Below are 17,700 nucleotides of genomic sequence, written 5' to 3' on the forward strand. Positions count from 1 at the left end.
ATCAACTTTATTTATGGAAATGATCTCCTTTTTAAATAAACCACTAATTTAGTCAATCGATTATGATGTCTATTGACATTTACGTCTAATTGAAAAGCATTCATAATCTCAAGCGCAATATTTGAATTATTAATCAAGTTCACGAATATATTTTAAAAATAAGACATCGAGAGCATGATGTTTTGGATGAAATGTCTACCTTAAACACCAAGGACAGTGCTCCACGTTGCTGGAGTATTGATTTATTCAGGATGCCTTGACTGATTGTTATGCTGGTGACTGGACAACGTGCAGACTTGTGGTGATGGTCACGGCTTTAATTCTGTCCACTCACCAGCCAGGGCGGGTGGGACAGGCGACCGGAAAAGGACCTGCATTATCACAATCAGCTGCATCTCGCAATTGAACTGTGTGGATCCCATCAATCAGTGAGCCTTTTGGGTGTGTCTATTGTTGACCAGAACCGCTTTTTCTGACATCTCCAGCACTGGGCTCTCTCACTCTCAGCTGATTCGTGGGTTTTGTATCTTCCCTTACTCTTCGTATTTGCTTGTTCTCGTCTCTGTTTCAGGTTAGTAACAAATACAAACTCCATGTAAGGCAGACCGGGGGGGGATTAAAATGCCGCGGAATGCGAGCATCACATGGGGAGTAATTTTTTTTTAAATGCAGTCGCGCGATAGAAGCAAGTTTTTATGAAGATAGGGAAATATTCTGTAATTGAGGGCTAATTCATAAGCGTGTCTTGCAGATGTTTACACACAACTGTTTTCAACACCGCTTAAGTAATTACTTAGACTCTTGAGGGCGGGGGGAAGTTGAAGTGTATGGAGGTAGCTTCATTTGCCCACTAGTTATTTTTATTTTGCTTTCTGGGATTAAGCCGCGCTGGTGGCCGTTGACCAGTTTGTTGGTGCTTTATATATTTCAAATGGAAACAGTAAAATAACAGTTTTAGTATTGAAATAATGTGGTAGATGCTAGTAATGATAGTCACTTTGATCTTGTATGTACACAATCCTTAGTGACATTCTGAAAATAATAATGCAAAACATCTGCCCCCTCCCCTTCCCCCACAAATGTGGGTGTTTCGATTAATGCGTGAAAGCAGATTTCAGTAATGGTCAGAGAACAGATGGTAATACCTGATTTTGGGGAAGGGGGTGAAGACATTTGACATCTGAAATGAGGGGTAAGAGCTAAAATGGCCTGTTACTGGTTAATTACTTTAGTTTTTTCACTAATCTATTACAATATGATAGGCCACTTAATATTGTCTAACATCAATGTTGGCATATCCTTGATAATGCTGCCTTGGCCTTTTACATTTGTATAGGATGCCTGTGTGGACCAAAGCTGTATGATTTAATTGGGAATCATTGGACATCTGGAGCTTGCTTTCTCTCGACTGTATGTGCATGTGAATTAGAATCTGATTGGGATCAATAGATTCTGAAAGTCACCCTCCAATTAATATGCTTGTGTTTGAATGGCTACCTACCTTTTGAGTTAAATCGCACAGCATTTGAATCTTTTTGAGCATTGGATTCTTTCATTAGGACTTAAACCTGTGTAAAGCCACAAATGATATCTTGCATTAACACTTTATCATTTAAGTTTTTGTTTTAGGCCACTGCCACTTTTCTACCTGGGAGAAGGGAGCGGTTGTAGTGCATGGATTTGAGCTGTGCTAGGACCAGTGTCCTGAATCTTTATAATTAAGAATGTAAACTGATTAGGGGTGTGTAGGGGTTGGGGGAGGAATGTAGACTTGGAACACAAAGATTTGGCAACCATAATGATACTGAATGTGGGACTGTGTACAAACATAAGAAAGCATCAGTAAAGAGGGGAGGAGGAAATCTACAAAAGCAAAATTTAATGGTTATTTACTTGAATCCATGTAATATTTGGAAGAAAATAAATGACATGTATGACAGCTAATCAGTGATTTTGTAACCTATAAAAGGAGATCAAAGCTGGGAATTAAATGAGGACTATCCTTTTTTGTAAAGGACAAATAGGGAGGAAATGGTAGAGGAGCAGCTTTGTTATTATGGGATGGAATGAGTAGGATAGCAGGAAGTGATCGAGGATTGGAAGATTTAGAATCTATATAGGTAGAGGTAAGAAATAAGCGGGGAGTGGGAGAAAGCACTATAGGAGTAGTCTATAAAGCTCCCTAAGAGTAGCCAAATGGTAGGATAAAGAAGAAATCAGGAGATAGAGGGCATGTGTAAAGTAGGCAGTATGTTAATCATGGGTGACTTAACCTTTTTATGTATATTAAGAAAATCAAATTGGTAAAAGTAGCCATAAGGGAGAATTCATATTCTCTAGACTGTTTCCTGAAACAGTATTTTGTGGATCCAAATGGCAATCAGGCTAATTTGGATGTGGGATGTGCAATGAAGTAAGTTTTTAACAAATGATTTGAGAAAAAATTCCCTGGAAAAGTGATCATAGCATGGCAGAATTTAGTATTCAGTGAGGGGGGCAATGAGTGGGAAGCAACTGTTAAACTCACTAATACAACTGAGAGCAGAGCTATTTGGAGTAGGTTAGAAAGGAGTTTAGCAGTAAAAACAGCTGAGGAAAAATGACAAATGTTTAAGAAATAATTCAGCTTTACACTGAAGATTTTTCAGTGAGGAAAGGAGGATTCTAGGAATGGGTTGTGTTCCATGGTTAACTGGGAAAGGGAAGGATAGTGCCAAACTGCAAGAATTTAAAAAAAAAAAAATTGACAATATGGCAAAAACTGGTGGTAACCCAAAGGATTGGGCAATTTTTAAAAGAATCAATGCGGATTGGAAGAGGAAAAGTGAGAAACTAAACTGAAGAGAAAATAACAATTTTAAAGGCAGACAGCAAGAGCCTCTTTAAATAAAGAGACCAAAGTAAATGTATCCTCCAAGATTGAGGCTGCGGAAATAATAATGGGAAATCAGGAAATAGCAAAATAAATAACTTGATTATTCATGTTAAAACATGCTAATATCATTCTAAAAAATACTAATTAAAGAGGGGAAAACCAGCAGAAATAAATACAATAGCTATCACGGGGGGGGGGGAGGAAATACTAGGGAATCCAGTGGAGCTGAAGACTGAGGTTCCCTGGGCCTGATGGGTGCATTCAAGGATATTTAAAGTAACAACCAAGCCAGTGGATACATTAGCAATAATCAATTGTGGCAAAATACCAGTGGATTAGAAAATTGCCAATGTATACCTTTTTATTCAAAAAGGAAGGAGATGAGTTTTTAAAAAGTCTATAGGCTAGCAAGCATAACATCTGATATTGGGTAAATGTTGGTCTCTTGTAAAGGAAATAACAGCCGAGCATTTTGACTCTATTTTATTTCTGTGACCGCATGAAGAGGAAATTGTGCCTGACAAACTTATTAAAATTCTGTTGAGGTAATGAGTCTGAGACAAATGAGAAACAGTGGCTTTACTATATTTGGATTTTCAGAAGGCATTTGATTAAGTACCATGTATTTGAGTCAATGATATTTGGAGATGAAGGATGCTAGCATATTAATATGAATAGATGATTGACCAACTGTCAGGGTAAAGGCATCTTTTTGGAATAGCAGCCTATAACTAGTGGAGTTAGAGGGATTGGTGCTGTCATTGATTCCTGCCATTATTATTCATAGTGATCTTGGGTGTGGAAAGTTAGCATTATAGCCAAGCTTGTGGCTGAATCAAGAATAGATGAGAAGGTAAGTGGTGAGGATGACTGGTTAAGTGAGCAAAACCTTGGCAGATAGAATATAATCTGGGGAAAATGAAATTATGCACTTTGGCAGGAAGAATAGAAGAACTGAAGTCCATTTAGATACAGACTGCAGAAAACTACAATGCAAAACAATTTGAGTCCTTGTGCATACATCACATGAAAAGCCAGTATTCCAGTTCAGTTGATAAGGCCAACATTTTTATTTGCCTTTCATTCAAAGGGAATGGAGTATAGAAGTAACAGCTTTGCTAAAACTATACAAGACACTGGTCAGCCCACAGCTGGAATATTGTGAACAGTTTTGGTTCTCTTTTGAGGTAAAAATATTGGCTTTGGAGGCAGTCCAAAGAAGGGTTCACTAGGTGTTCCTGGGTTTTGAAGTTTAGAAAAATGAGGCAACCTTTATTGAAACATAAGCTTCTTAGGACACATGACAGAAATTGTTTTCCCTTGTGATAGAGTCTAGGAAAAGAGGGCATAATCTTGCATGAGGGATCCCCCATTTAAAACACAGCTGAGGAGGCAGTTCTTGAGGGTAACAAATCTGTGAAATTCTTTGAGACTGGGTCACTATGTATATGCAAGCTTGAGAGTAATCAGTAGAGGAATCAAATGCTATAGGGAAAGGGTAGGAAAGTGGAGTTGTGGATCAGATTGGCCATGATCTCACTGAATAGTGGAGCAGACTTGCTGGGCTGAATGGCACATTTCTCCTATAAGCTGTGATCTAATAATTATGGTTTTATGCTGAATTTAGATTTGATTTCAAGATTAATAGTTTTGTTGCTAGGGTAAGTGTTCATAGTGAAGGTTTGCAGTAGCCAAATCATATTAAAAGCATTGAATCTCATTGCTTGCTGATCCAGAAGTGAACAAATGTGGGCTGTTATATTTAGCAGTCTGTTCTGAATGCCCAGTTCTGCCAGCAAATATTGATCCAACCAGTCAATGCTTGCTTTACAAAGCATGGCCTAGCTAATTATGATTTTCTTGGGTGGATCACTGACTTGGTTGTTCTTGGCTTTTATGTAATTTTGATAGTGTCAACAAGGGCAGAACAGACTCTTCAGAATCCAGTAGCATATGTGGACAATGTTTAAATGCCTCAAAATTGCCATTAGGTGAAAGTGAGGAGTGTAAATGCTGGAGATCAGGGTGAAGATTAGAGTGGTGCTGGAAAAACAGAGCAGGTCAGGCAGCATCAGAGGAGCAGGAACATTGACATTTTGGGCAGGAGCCCTTCATGTCTGACCTGTGCTTTTCCAGCACCACTTTAATCTTGACTCAATAGCCACTAATCTAATTTTCTCTTGTAAATAGTTTTCCGGAAACAAATGCAACTACATTAAGTTAAATCAATTTTGGGAATTGCATTTGGTGGCAGTTTAAAAAGCTAATTTTTGTTTTTCTTTTAGAAAGGCGATAACTTTGTAAATATAAAAACAGGAATAGGTCAGTGCTCCTATTCAGACTTTGAACCTTTCCTACTATACTGCGTTAAATCACAGCTGCTCCCTCCTGCAGCTTCATTTACTTGGCATTTGATCCAAATCCCTTGTTACCCTTGTCCAACAGAAATCAATGTGAGCTCAACCTGAAATTTCAACTGACCCAGCATTTTTTTTTTAAAGGGGATTGTTCCAAATTTTCAATATGCTTTGGCAAGCAAGTGATTGGACTCTAAATAATTGAGCTCTAATATTAAACATTCCACATTGGGCAATAGGAAGAAAATACACTAGTCTAGTACCACTGACTTAGAAATGATTTTGGGATTGTGATGTTGGGATGTCAAGTTTGCTGTAACCTGCCACTCTTTATTCATGGCCTTTTTGCCTTTAGGTAGTGTTGTGATTCAATTCTCCACTTAATGTTGCTTTTATAACTGTTTATTTCATGGCCCCAGTGTTTTTTTTGAGCTCGTGCAGTAAATCACTAGTCATCAGCGTTCTTGCTGCCTCTGCACTTTCCTGTGTTCGTACCTAGTCCATTCTTCACATGTTCAGCACCTCCATATCTTTTTTTTTTGAAAATAAAAGCAGAAAATGCTAGAAATATTTCAGCAAGTCTGGCAGCATTTGAGGGAGAACAGTTTGTTTGAGGCTGATATTTATCAAACCCTGCTTTGTTTCATTGCTGATTTTGTCCTGTTATGCTTCCTGGAAAAATTGAGGACTGCAGATGCTGGAGAACAGAGTCAAAGGGTGGTGCTGGAAAAGCACAGGTCAGGTAGCATCTGAGGAGCAGGAGAGTCGACACTTTGGGCATAAGCCCTTCAAAACATCGACTCTCCTGCTCCTCAGATGTTGCCTGACCTACTGTGCTTTTCCAGCACCACTCTTTGGCAATGATTATTATTTCCTGCCTTAGTACAACCATTCTGTGAACTTGCCCTTTTTTTTCAGCTTTACACCCAGACTTGTTTCTCATTCTATGGTAATTTTGGTGCCATCTCATTATCCATAACTTATTGAAATGGATTTGTGGTGAATTGCTGGAAATTAAGGTTAATTTATTTCCTTCATTATGCCTATGCATACTTTTACTATTCGACTAGGCCTCACCATAAACTATTTGCTATTCTCTTTAAATTGCAAATTCCAGGTTAAGTGCATCAATGAGGACTGATGTAACACTTTTGGCTGTTCAATTCCTGAAATTTGCTGGCCTCTTAAGACAAAAACATTTCGTATAGATTAAATTCTTTTATGGAAAATTAACTATTTTAAATCTGCAATGCTTCTGTTAATATTTGTAAATGGAATTATTAAATTTGCATTATTTTTCCAGATGGCCTTAAAGGAAATTTATGGAAAATAGAGCCTTTGTCTAGAACTTGGGTTGATTGCTGTTGGGGCTGAAAGTATTATTACTAAATATAATTTCGCATTAATGCTACCATCAAAAATATCTGTATTGGACACTGGTTTTGGGTTAATGCTACTTGTTTATCCTGAAGCTTGATTTTACAATGATCTGATTCTAACAATGTGGGCAATCTTAGACTTTCATCATACTGTGGCCCTGTGGTTTGATGCTGTGCCATGCATGTGTCACCTGCAAATACGTTAGATATGTAATGTATTGACGTACATTTGTGTGCAGAGGTCTTGTAAATATTAACTCAATGCTTGCATTTCTAGACTTGAGAAATGGCCAATAGAGGACCAAGCTATGGCCTGAGCAGAGAGGTTGAGCAAAAGATTGAACAGAAATATGATTCTGAATTAGAAGAACGGTTAGTGGATTGGATCACTGCACAATGTGGTGGGAATGTGAATCGTCCAGATGCTGGAAAAGTGCACTTTCAGAAGTGGCTGATGAATGGTGCTGTAAGTATATTTTAACTCATCATTCTTGACTGACTATATTCACTAAGGAAATCGTCAAGAATAAGTACACTAACAAGATGTTGTTTTAAGTTAAAATGAGTACCTCCATTGTCACTTTATAGATATCAGGGCTGAATAGTATTTGACACACTTTGACTCCAGTGCCAGCTACAGGTTTCATAAAAATCATTTGAGAATTATGTTGCTGTTGATGTGCTTTAACTATTGTAAAGTGACCCTAGAAGACTTGAATGAATCTCTTTAGTTACTTGGTTCCTGTGGGGAGCAGTGTGAGATAGGTGGGAAGGAAGATGGACAGTTCAGGAGGGCAGTGCTGAGTTGAAAGGTTAGATCTGGGATAAGGGGAGGGGAAATGAGGAAACTGGTGAAATCAGCATTGATCCCGTGTGGTTGGAGGGTCCCAAGGCGAAGATGAGGGGTTCTTCCTCTAGGCATCGGGGTGGCTAGCATTTGGCAGTGGAGGAGGACCAGGACTTCTATAGTACTTGTTTGGAGGAAGCTTTGGGAGGTTGTGTAGATAAATACAAAGAAAATGCTGGAAAAATGACTCTTAAAATGGTTGCAGTTTGATTTGTCTTTTGTAGCACTGATTGAGTAGCAGGTTATAGTCTAGACTGGCATTTCAAGGTTGGTGGTTTTTTATTTTTGAAGGCAAATCCACTTTATTCACAGTGATAACACTTCATCAGTTAACTCATTGACAGTGTAATTCACTAAACGTCATTCTTGATTTGAAACTTGTAGATTGAAACTGAACAGGAATCACCAATTCCAATCTGTACTAGAAAGACAGGAAGGGATAAATGTATTTTGTCCTTTAGTTTCCTGGTTTAGGTAGGAGGAAAAGTAGTGTTTCCATTGCTCTGAATGCTAGTTGAGGACTGGATTAGGTTTAGGTGTGATGCCCTTCTTGTTGTCAAGACACAAATGAGTCGTCTAAATATTGCAATTCCCTATTGGTACAATAAGAATGCCTAAAAGTATTGAAACACTCCTGGGGTCAACTAGTACCCATCGAATAGATTGTATAGATCTTTATCAGAACTAGAATCGGAAGGAATGTTTTGTGAAGATTGATTCACTTCAAATTTCCTGACCAAAATGAACTCTTGGGTTCATAAGCCAGTTGCAATGGTAAGGTGAATTTTTTTTTTAAACTGAATTTATAACTTCAAGTCAGTTTAAATTAAAGGATTGTCCTTTGTTTTGGTTGATGTATAAAAGTACAAATATTATTGGTATGATTATGTTTAAAAGAATAAAACGTGTATTTTTGAAATACTATTTTCATAGGTTTTGAATGCCTGGAAGTGTTTTAATGGTCACTAATGGCATACAACAAAATCCCACAAATTGCAATGTGATGCTCAGATAACCTGGATCTAGAGAACTATTCTCAAGGCACCAAAGAAAACCTGATCTCATCAAAATAGTGCCAGGGTTCTTTTTTAGTCACCTGAGAAATCAGACAAGGACCAACTCTTTAACTTTTTAATCAGAAACCTGGCAAATTCAGCAATATGGTGCACTCAATACAATTGTGTTGGGGTTTTCACAAACAAAAACAAATTGCTGTAAATGATTAGATGTGGCAGCATCTATGAAGAGAAATCCATTAATGTTTTGGGTCCAGTGACCCTTAACATGAGCTGGTTCTTTTTCTTGCTCAAAATGAGCATCTCTGGCTGGAGTCAGCATTTGTTGCCCATTCCTAATTTGAGCAGGTCGTGATCTGCCTTCTCAAGCCATTCATCCATTTGGTGTAGTCATAACAGCAATGCGATTAGTGAGGGAATTTCCATCACCATTTAAATAATAGTTGCAAGACAAGATGATGCATGGCTTGGAGAATTTGGAGTTAATGTTGTCCTTTTATTAAATGCCAAAGTTGCTGTTGTGAGCAATCAATAAAGTCTACTATATTTTAAAGGAGTATTAAGGGAACTAAAGGGGCAACATTTTCATGCAGAGGGTGGGGTATGTGGAATGAGCTGGCAGTGGAGGAGGCTGGTGCAATTACAAAACTTTATAAGGCACTTGGATGGGTATATGAATAGGAAGGGTTTAGAGAGCTGTGGGCCAAATGCTGGCCAATGGGGCTAGATTAATTTAGGATATCTAGTTGGCATGGAGGAGTTGGACCAAAGGGTCTCTCTTTTTTGTGCTGTACATCTGGGTCTATGTTCCTCTTTGATAATGGGAAGTGTTTATGGTCTTGGCTAGTGCAGCAAGGAAGGAGAAGAACAAGTGATGTAAATGTTCTGCATATGTAAAATATGGGCAGATGGTGTTGGCTGAATAGGTGGCATGGTGACTATGGTTAGCACTGCAGCCTCAGTGCCAGGGACCCCAGTTTCCTCCCACAATCCAAAGATGTGCAAGTTGGGTGAATTGGCCATGATTGCCCATAGTGTTCAGGGGTGTGTAGGTTGGGTGCATCTTTTTTTTTGGGGGGTGGGGGGGTAAATGTTTAGTAGGGGAATGGGTCTGGGTGAGTTACTCTTCAGAGGGTCAATGTGAACTTGGCCTAATGGCCTGTTTCCACACTGTAGGGATTCTATATAAACGTCTCCATTAACGTCGCAGGAACCTGCCAGGCATTTGACAGCACTCGTGTATCTTCTTGGAAGGGTGGTGCAATGGCTCAGTGATAAGCACTGCTGGCTCAGTGCCAGGGATTTGGGTTTGAATCCTACCTAGGGAGAATGTGCAAACCACAGACCTGATGTCTGTGGGTTTCTTCTGGGTGCTCTGGTTTTCCCTCATGGAGAAAGTGAGGTCTGCAGATGCTGGAGATCAAAGTTGAAACTTTATTGCTGGAACAGCACAGCAGGTCAGGCAGCATCCAGGGAACAGGAGATTCGACGTTTTGGGCACAGGCCCTTTTCCCTCATGGTCCAAAGATGTGCAGGTTAGATAAATTGGCGCTGCTAAATTGCCCATGGTGTTAGGTGTTTGTTAGCAGGAAATGGGTCTGGGTGGGTTACTCTTTGGAGCGTCGATGTGGACTTGTTGGGCTGAATGGCCTGTTTCCACACTCTAGGTAATCTAATCTGAGGCGCAGGATAAGGTGTCAGAGGGAACAGTCCCTATTGAATGGGAGGTGGGTAGGAAGAGGGGGCAGAAGAAAACACTTTGCAAAAATTGTGGTAAATCTGCTAAATTTAAGGTTGGAGAGTAGCTAGAACTGGGGAAATCCTTTTGTTGTTCTGGGAGATTAAGGTTTATGCAGAAGGAAGAACAAAGATGTGCCTGTTTTTAAAGGGTCATCAGCCACAGTGAAAGACAAAGGTGTGATCTTCATTGTGGGGTATAAAAGAGCATGTTGATATGAAGACAAAGCATGGGAATGCATGCAACAAACTGGCAGAAGGTAAAACCCTTGCACAATGTGGTGTATGAGGAGCAGTAACTGTGGGAATCAACAACCTTTGCTGTGAATATTTAAGATCAGAAATGGAGATAGTCTGCAGAGGAAAGAGTTGAGTGGAACATGAAAAGTGAGAAGGGTGACAAATAGAAGCAAAGAGTATAGGTAAATGCAGCAAATAGCACAGATACTGTTGTTAATCTACTGAAGAAAAAGTTGAAGGGTGGGGACCTGAATAGAATTGAAACTATCTCAGAAAAGGCAAGCACTAAGGATCCATGTGGGTCCCCAACACACTTATTTAGAAGCTGTAAGTGTCACCAAGTGTTGTACAGTACTTGGATTTTAAAGTTGGTGTCCCTGCTGTAAGGAGATCCATGTTTCTATCGTTGCCTTATGAATATGAAGGAAACCATCTGACTTGCATGGAGCCCACTAATTAATATCTAGTTTTTGGGCAAGCTCACACTTGAAAATGGCATTTGTCATTTTAGCACATCTACGCAGCTGTATTTTCTTTGCCTTAAATTCCCATTTTATTAAGGAATTAAACTTTGCTCTCAATATGTGGACATAGTTCTTTCCATTGCTAATGAATAACTAAATAAAATGCTTCTAATGTTCTTCACTGAAATTCAGTTCACATTTTTGATATTGTTTTCTCTCTTAGTTATTATGTAAAGTTATAAATAGTCTTTATCCAAAAGATGAAGAGCCAATTAAAAAAGTTCAGGAATCCAAAATGGCCTTTAAACAGATGGAACAGATTTCTCAATTCCTGAAGGCTGCTGAAGCATATGGTGTTGCAACAATGGATATCTTCCAGACTGTAGACTTGTGGGAAGGTAGTATTAATAATTCATTAATTTCAAATGTTTAACTCTAAAATAACTATGGATTTATTGTCTTTTGGGGAGGAAACCAGAAATGACTTGGGTAAGTTGATTTGAATGTTCACTCTTTTTTTAAGGGGAAAATTTTTAATTAAGTGGAATGGTGGCTATGTCTTCAGTTTTTTTTTCTGTCTAATTGCTTCAGTAAAATGATAACTTTAATCAATAAGCAATGGATGACTGTCAAAACTTCAATGCTGTACAAAGGAGTTGTATTTGTTTGTTCTTAATCTGCCATTTATACAGATTTTTAACTTTAAATTTATTCAACCAGTATTGTGGCTTTCTATTTTTTTTTCCATGGGGTGGAAAGCTCATTGTGACAGTTAACATTTTGTATCTTAATTCTAAAATGGCATTTGCCTTTACTGCAAATTGGATGTGGTAGAGGAAGGGAAGTTCAAGAATATCCAATGTTCCTATTATTTGGGTCTAAGTTTTTTTTTTAAACTTGAAATGACTTGCAAACAGCACCTAATCATTTTGTTAGTGAATTCCAGTGAAAAATCCTATTATGCTTTAGTAGGCTTCATCTTGCAGTTGGCTACAATGACATTGGCATGTCTCTGGTACCAGTTTTTCCAACATTCCAGCACTCATCTTGTGCATTCTAAAGAGGAAGAAAAACATGAAGTTAAAACCTTGAAGGTGACAATTGGAATGGTGAATGTCTTGATGGTTCCAATTTTTCTCTAGCATTTCATAATCACAGAATCATACAGTACAGAAGAGGCTCTTCGGCTCATTAAAACTGTACTAACAAAAATGTACTACAACCTGCAAATGTCCAGAATGTTAGACACTTCAGATGCTCATCCAAATACGTTTTTCAAAGTTCCATGGTTTCCTGCCTCAATTATTATCCCAGGCAGTGCATTCCATACTCCCATCATCCTCTGGAAACAAAAGTTTTCATCTGATCTCTTCTAAACCTCTTAACTTTCACCTTTTTTTTAAGTTAGCACCCTCCAAAAAATTACTGACCCTTTGACTAAGGTGAAAAGCTGCTTTCTGCTCTCCTTGCAGCCATTGGGCTTGTGGGTGGGCTTTTGCCAATTCCCTGACTACTTGGCCCAATCGGTTATGTGCCACATTTGTATGCCTATAAGTAGTAAATTTTGATTTTGTATCATTTTACAATTGAAAATGATGACCCAACATTTCCCTTGGCTAGATTTGAACATAATGAACAAACTGCTTGTTTGAAAACATTTTGGAAGCCATAAAGTTGAAATGGAAAAAATGCTAAGTGTAGTTTAAAAAGAAATAATTTTAAACTGGGCTCATGTAAATTATCTTTCAGTTTTATGCACATTCTAACTTAAAAGACTAGTGTTTTTAGTCCAAAATATGTACCCTGATGCCTTGGCACTTGTTTGGAATTTCAATTCAGTTAAGCTCAATACCTAAAAAGGTGAGTTTTCTTTCTCTCCCATAGGAAAGGATTTGGCTGCAGTTCAAAGAACTCTAATGGCTTTGGGTAGTGTAGCAGTTACTAAAGATGATGGATATTATCGTGGTGACCCTAACTGGTTCCATAAGTAAGTATTTTAGTATTCTAAATTAGTTTAAATCTAAGCCATCAAGTTAACTTTCACTAACTTGCTAACATTTAATTTGTTTTATTTTGCTTGCAATCAGAGCTTAATATTTTGTACACTGGCTGTTGTTACACAATTGATCTAATGTTCCTTCCTTACATTCTCCCTCTCCATCAGTGATTCTGTTTCTGATTCAAAATGTTAATCCACACCCTCGACTATCTTCACTATTCTCCTGTAACCTTAACTTGCGGTGTTTAGTTCTCAGTCCTGACGATCCTGCAGCCATGTCTGTGTAATGGCTACTAAGTCTGCTTCCAATTTCGATCTGTCTGCAGCAAATTTTAACTTGTTCCATGCACACTATTGTATAAAGAACTCTAGATTTGATTACTTAGTATGGAAACAGGCCCTTCGGCCCAACAAGTCCACACTGACCCGCCGAAGTGCAACCCATCCATTACCCTACATTTACCCCTTTACCTAACACTACAGGCAATTTAGCATGGCCAATTCACCTAACCTGCACATCTTTGGACTGTGGGAGGAAACCCACGCAGACACTGCGTGGAGTTTGCACATTCTCCCAGTCAGTTGCCTGAGTCGGGAATTGAACCCGGGTCTTTGGCGCTGTGAGGCAGCAGTGCTAACCACTGTGCCACCATGCCGCCAACAAATTTTGGCTAAACTCTCTATCTTGTCCTTCAGCATCTTACTATTTCTTCCTCCTGTCTTTACTTTTTAATGTTCAGCTTTGTTTATTAAACTGGCCTTGCTTGCTCATCCTATTAATGTCTACCTTCTCACCTGTTAACCTCTTGCTCAGGTTCCCAGCTACTTCCATGCCAGGGTTTAGAACTTCCTGAGTAGCAATGCCAAGCATCTCTGCAGGTTAATCGTGCCTTTTTTTCTTTTTACTAAAAGCCCATCCTTTTAGTAAAAAGTCCCACCTGCCCTTGTCTCCAGATATCTGAAACCGTCCATCCTACACTACTCAGCCACCTATCCAGTTGTACTATGTTCCTCTTTCTGGCCTCACTGATATGCGGCATGGGGAGTAATCCTGAGATTACAATTCTAGAGGTCCTGTTTGACCCGGCCACCAAGGAGAAAGCACATGCTCTAGTCCTGTTTGCAGCTAGAGAAACGCTGATCTGTGCCCCTGACTCCAAATATAGAATCCCTGACTCAGTGCTCACCTATACTTTTAACTCTTTTTTTTTTCTATATAGCAGGGCCAGCTGTGGTGCCACTGTTCTGACTGCTGCTATCCCCATTCTGAGTTTATTTAACGAAACAGCAACCAAAATGGTAAACTGGTTTGAGGGGAAGAGCCACAGGTGACTCCTGGCAGTCACTCATCTCTTGAACCTTTTGGTGTGAGGTTCAATATCTGATTTCCTGCAACTCACAGGAGAATCCTACCACTCCTGAACCACCATTTCTAATCTTTGTCATTTACGTAAATGATTTGGATGCGAGCATAAGACTTAGTAAGTTTGCAGATGACACCAAAATGGAGGTGTATTGGACAGCGAAGGAGGTTACCTCCGAGTACAACAGGATCTTGATCAGATGGGCTGAGAAGTGGCAGATGGAGTTTAATTCAGATAAATGTGAGGTGCTGCATTTTGGGAAAGCAAATCTTAGCAGGACTTTTACACTTAATGGTAAAGTCCTAGGGAGTGTTGCTGAACAAACACCTTGGAGTGCAGGTTCATAGCTCATTGAAAGTGGAGTCGCAGATAGATAGGATAGTGAAGAAGGTGAATGGTATGCTTTCCTTTGTTGGTCAGAGGAGTTGGGAGGTCATGTTACGGCTGTACAGGACACTGGTTAGGCCACTGTTGGAATATTGCGTGCAATTCTGGTCTCCTTCCTATCGGAAAGATGTTGTGAAACTTGAAAGGGTTCAGAAAAGATTTACAAGGATATTGCCAGGGTTGGAGGATTTGAGGGAGAGGCTGTACAGGTTAGGACTGTTTTCCCTGGAGCGTTGGAGGCTGAGGGGTGACCTTATAGAGGTTTACAAAATTGAGGGGCATAGATAGGATAAATAGACAGTCTTTTCCCTGGGGTGGGAGAGTTCAGAACTAAAGGGTATAGGGTGAAAAAAAACTCTAACAAATCTTGACTAAAGAAACTCATTATTACTGGTCAAATGAGAGGCTTGCTAAATATATTCTCCTCCAAACAGCAGTCCAAGTACTCTGCTGTGCACAACAGTCAAGTTTCCACCACTCTTAAAAAATGTAAGACTCTGAGAATTTAAAAAAAGGGAAAATTACCTGACTAATACTCACTCACCAATCAAGGGCCCTCCTGTGCAGCATGTCACTTTTGAACTCATGATGTCACCTGCAGCTCCTTTAAAGATTCTTGCATGATCTTCTGTCATGTGAGTGAGCTGACTTCTCCCGAATTCCCCTCAGTCACTTCTCTCTGTGTCCCCTGCCACATTGAAAATGCTTTGCTCATTCATGATACACAAATGTCCAGTTCAATACAAATATAAATGGTGTTGCTTTTTTTCTTGTATTCTTTGCTGAGTGTATAGTAATTACTACTCCTTTCTAACAGGAAAGCTCAGGGTAACAAGCGAGCATTTTCTGATGAACAGCTACGAAAGGGGCAAAGTGTTATAGGTTTGCAGATGGGAAGCAACAAAGGAGCCTCCCAGTCTGGTATGACTGGTTATGGCACGCCTCGTCAGATCATGTGAATCACCATCCTGTGTTGGGAAGCATCAAAGCAAATGGACTGTATGCTCAAAACTGAATCTTTAGCAGAATTTAACTGCCGCCTTCTGAAGCATCACGAGCAAGATGTTTCTGCTTCAATTGTGGGTTTTTCTTTTTAAAGGATTACTCTGGCTGTGTTTAAAAGAAACCATTTAAATTTGCAGTATTAATCAGTTGTTTTCACCAATCTAACCTGACCAAGACCTGTTCTAAAATTTACCTGTTACTGATGGAGGTGGTGAGGAAAGAATTTTTTGGGAGCATTTGAAGTCAAGTATGGTCTTCACCATTCTCTTGATCTGCAATTGGTAGTTTACAGAAATTTACCATGCTACACCTTGGTCAAGTGTTATGTTACTGTGAAACCCAGTTTAGTAATTTTACTGGATATTAAGTATCAACTGGATATTCAATTAGTCTTCAGTGGGGACTTGAGCAACCGACTAAGCGTTGTTGTCTGAATCCTCCTGATTCAATCAGGATAACAGGACTGGCAAGTTTTTAATGGCTGAGCGGTTAAATGCAAGAATAGTATTTTTCTGGAGCTGTTCTGCTTTTGGCTTCATGAGGTAAATGATGACTGGGAATGGGCACATTTGGAAGAAGTGATGTCTGAAATGTAACTGAGCCTACACTCTACTGATTATGTTAAAGGTCATATAATTTAGCCCCTCTAAATATTCTTGTATTAACTCAGTTTTATCTCTTGTACACAAGGGTGCTGACTAATTTTTCCAACTCCTATTTACACTTAACTGCATTTACTGGTAGGGTTTATGTTTTATCTTTGCATTATACACTATCATGTTTTCCCACAAATTGAATTTTTAAATGTTTTCAGATGGGCATCTGAGTTAAACAGTTGGTTTTACTATTCAGATTCCTGGGTCTTGCACAAATCAGTCACAAACATTTTTATTCCCTTCTGAGCTAAATCACAAAACCTTGTCATAGAACTCTTGCTTTGACGTTAAGAGGCAGCACATCCATGAATGTAACAATAAACATTGTTGGAAATTAATTGTTTGAACTTGTCAATGTAAAATTGATCCTTGTATTTATTGCAAATTGTCATGAACTACTAAATTTGATATCCAATACATTTCATTGCTTCAGTTAAATTCAATGCTAGCCTACAATTACCATATTGAGTAAGCATTGCTGTGAATATTTTGGGTTGGATATTTGTATTTAACAATTTAAGATTTTATTCCCCTGCTGAACTGCCAATGTTACCATGTCTAATCTGAGAAATATCAACCTGTCTAATGTAGGTCCTCCTTTGAATTTTCACTAGAAGCTTAATTTCAGGAGTTTTTAGACCTGAATCAGTGTAATAAGTTGTGTGACATACCTGGAGATTTTTTCAAGTTTACTGTTATAACCAGAGCTGCTGCTGTTTGTATTTCTTGCAAAGCTCTCCACCCTAAGCCTGCTTTACAAGTGCAATCCATTGTCTAGGAGATTCAGTAAGTGTTCAATGTCTAATTTTGAGAAATTAAGTCTCTCATGTCTGAAAAGATCTGTTAGCAAATGTGATACCAGAAATGTTAATGAAATAAAACCATTTTTATGTTATGACTATGGTGTTAGAGCTTTGAAGATGGATTAGTATGGTGATGTAATGGCAAAGATCAAGTGCAAAGATTGAATGAAGTAAAGATTTCTGAATTGCTAACTGCTTCTAATGGGCACAAATGTTTCTGGACAAATGGATATGTGAGGTCACTGAAGATCAAAGAAAACAAAACTGTTGAACAGATAATTCTATTTGCCTAACTTAGTTTGATCACTTTCTGGAAGGTGAGCAGTTCATGTTTTTAGATCATTCAAATAGGATTAACTGGATTGCTCTATAGGGAGCTGGTGTATACTCAATGGGCTGAAAGCTCACTTTACTGTAGTGATTCTAGGATGCCACCTTTTGTTCCAAGCTTTTCTCAGCTAAAGTGAGAAAACCAGGGGAGAAAAGGTTCCCCTTTGCGGGCGAAAAAGATATCTTGAGATTACTGGCACAAGTAGAACAATATCACATGTGGCTAATGTCTATGCATTTG

General features: G+C 38.9%; 1 protein-coding gene across 1 annotated transcript; it reads left to right on the forward strand.

Moving 5' to 3' along the window:
- The first annotated feature begins 302 nt into the window (after positions 1-302).
- Positions 303-17,221, forward strand: LOC122555250 (transgelin-3-like). The gene is made up of 5 exons (XM_043701042.1): positions 303-571; positions 6,889-7,077; positions 11,139-11,313; positions 12,800-12,902; positions 15,483-17,221. The coding sequence occupies exons 2-5, from the start codon at positions 6,898-6,900 to the stop codon at positions 15,622-15,624; spliced, it is 600 nt and encodes a 199-aa protein (XP_043556977.1). The 5' UTR covers positions 303-571; positions 6,889-6,897; the 3' UTR covers positions 15,625-17,221.
- The last annotated feature ends 479 nt before the right edge of the window (positions 17,222-17,700 follow it).

Source organism: Chiloscyllium plagiosum, chromosome 12, assembly GCF_004010195.1.
Source record: "Chiloscyllium plagiosum isolate BGI_BamShark_2017 chromosome 12, ASM401019v2, whole genome shotgun sequence".
NCBI lineage: Eukaryota > Metazoa > Chordata > Chondrichthyes > Orectolobiformes > Hemiscylliidae > Chiloscyllium > Chiloscyllium plagiosum.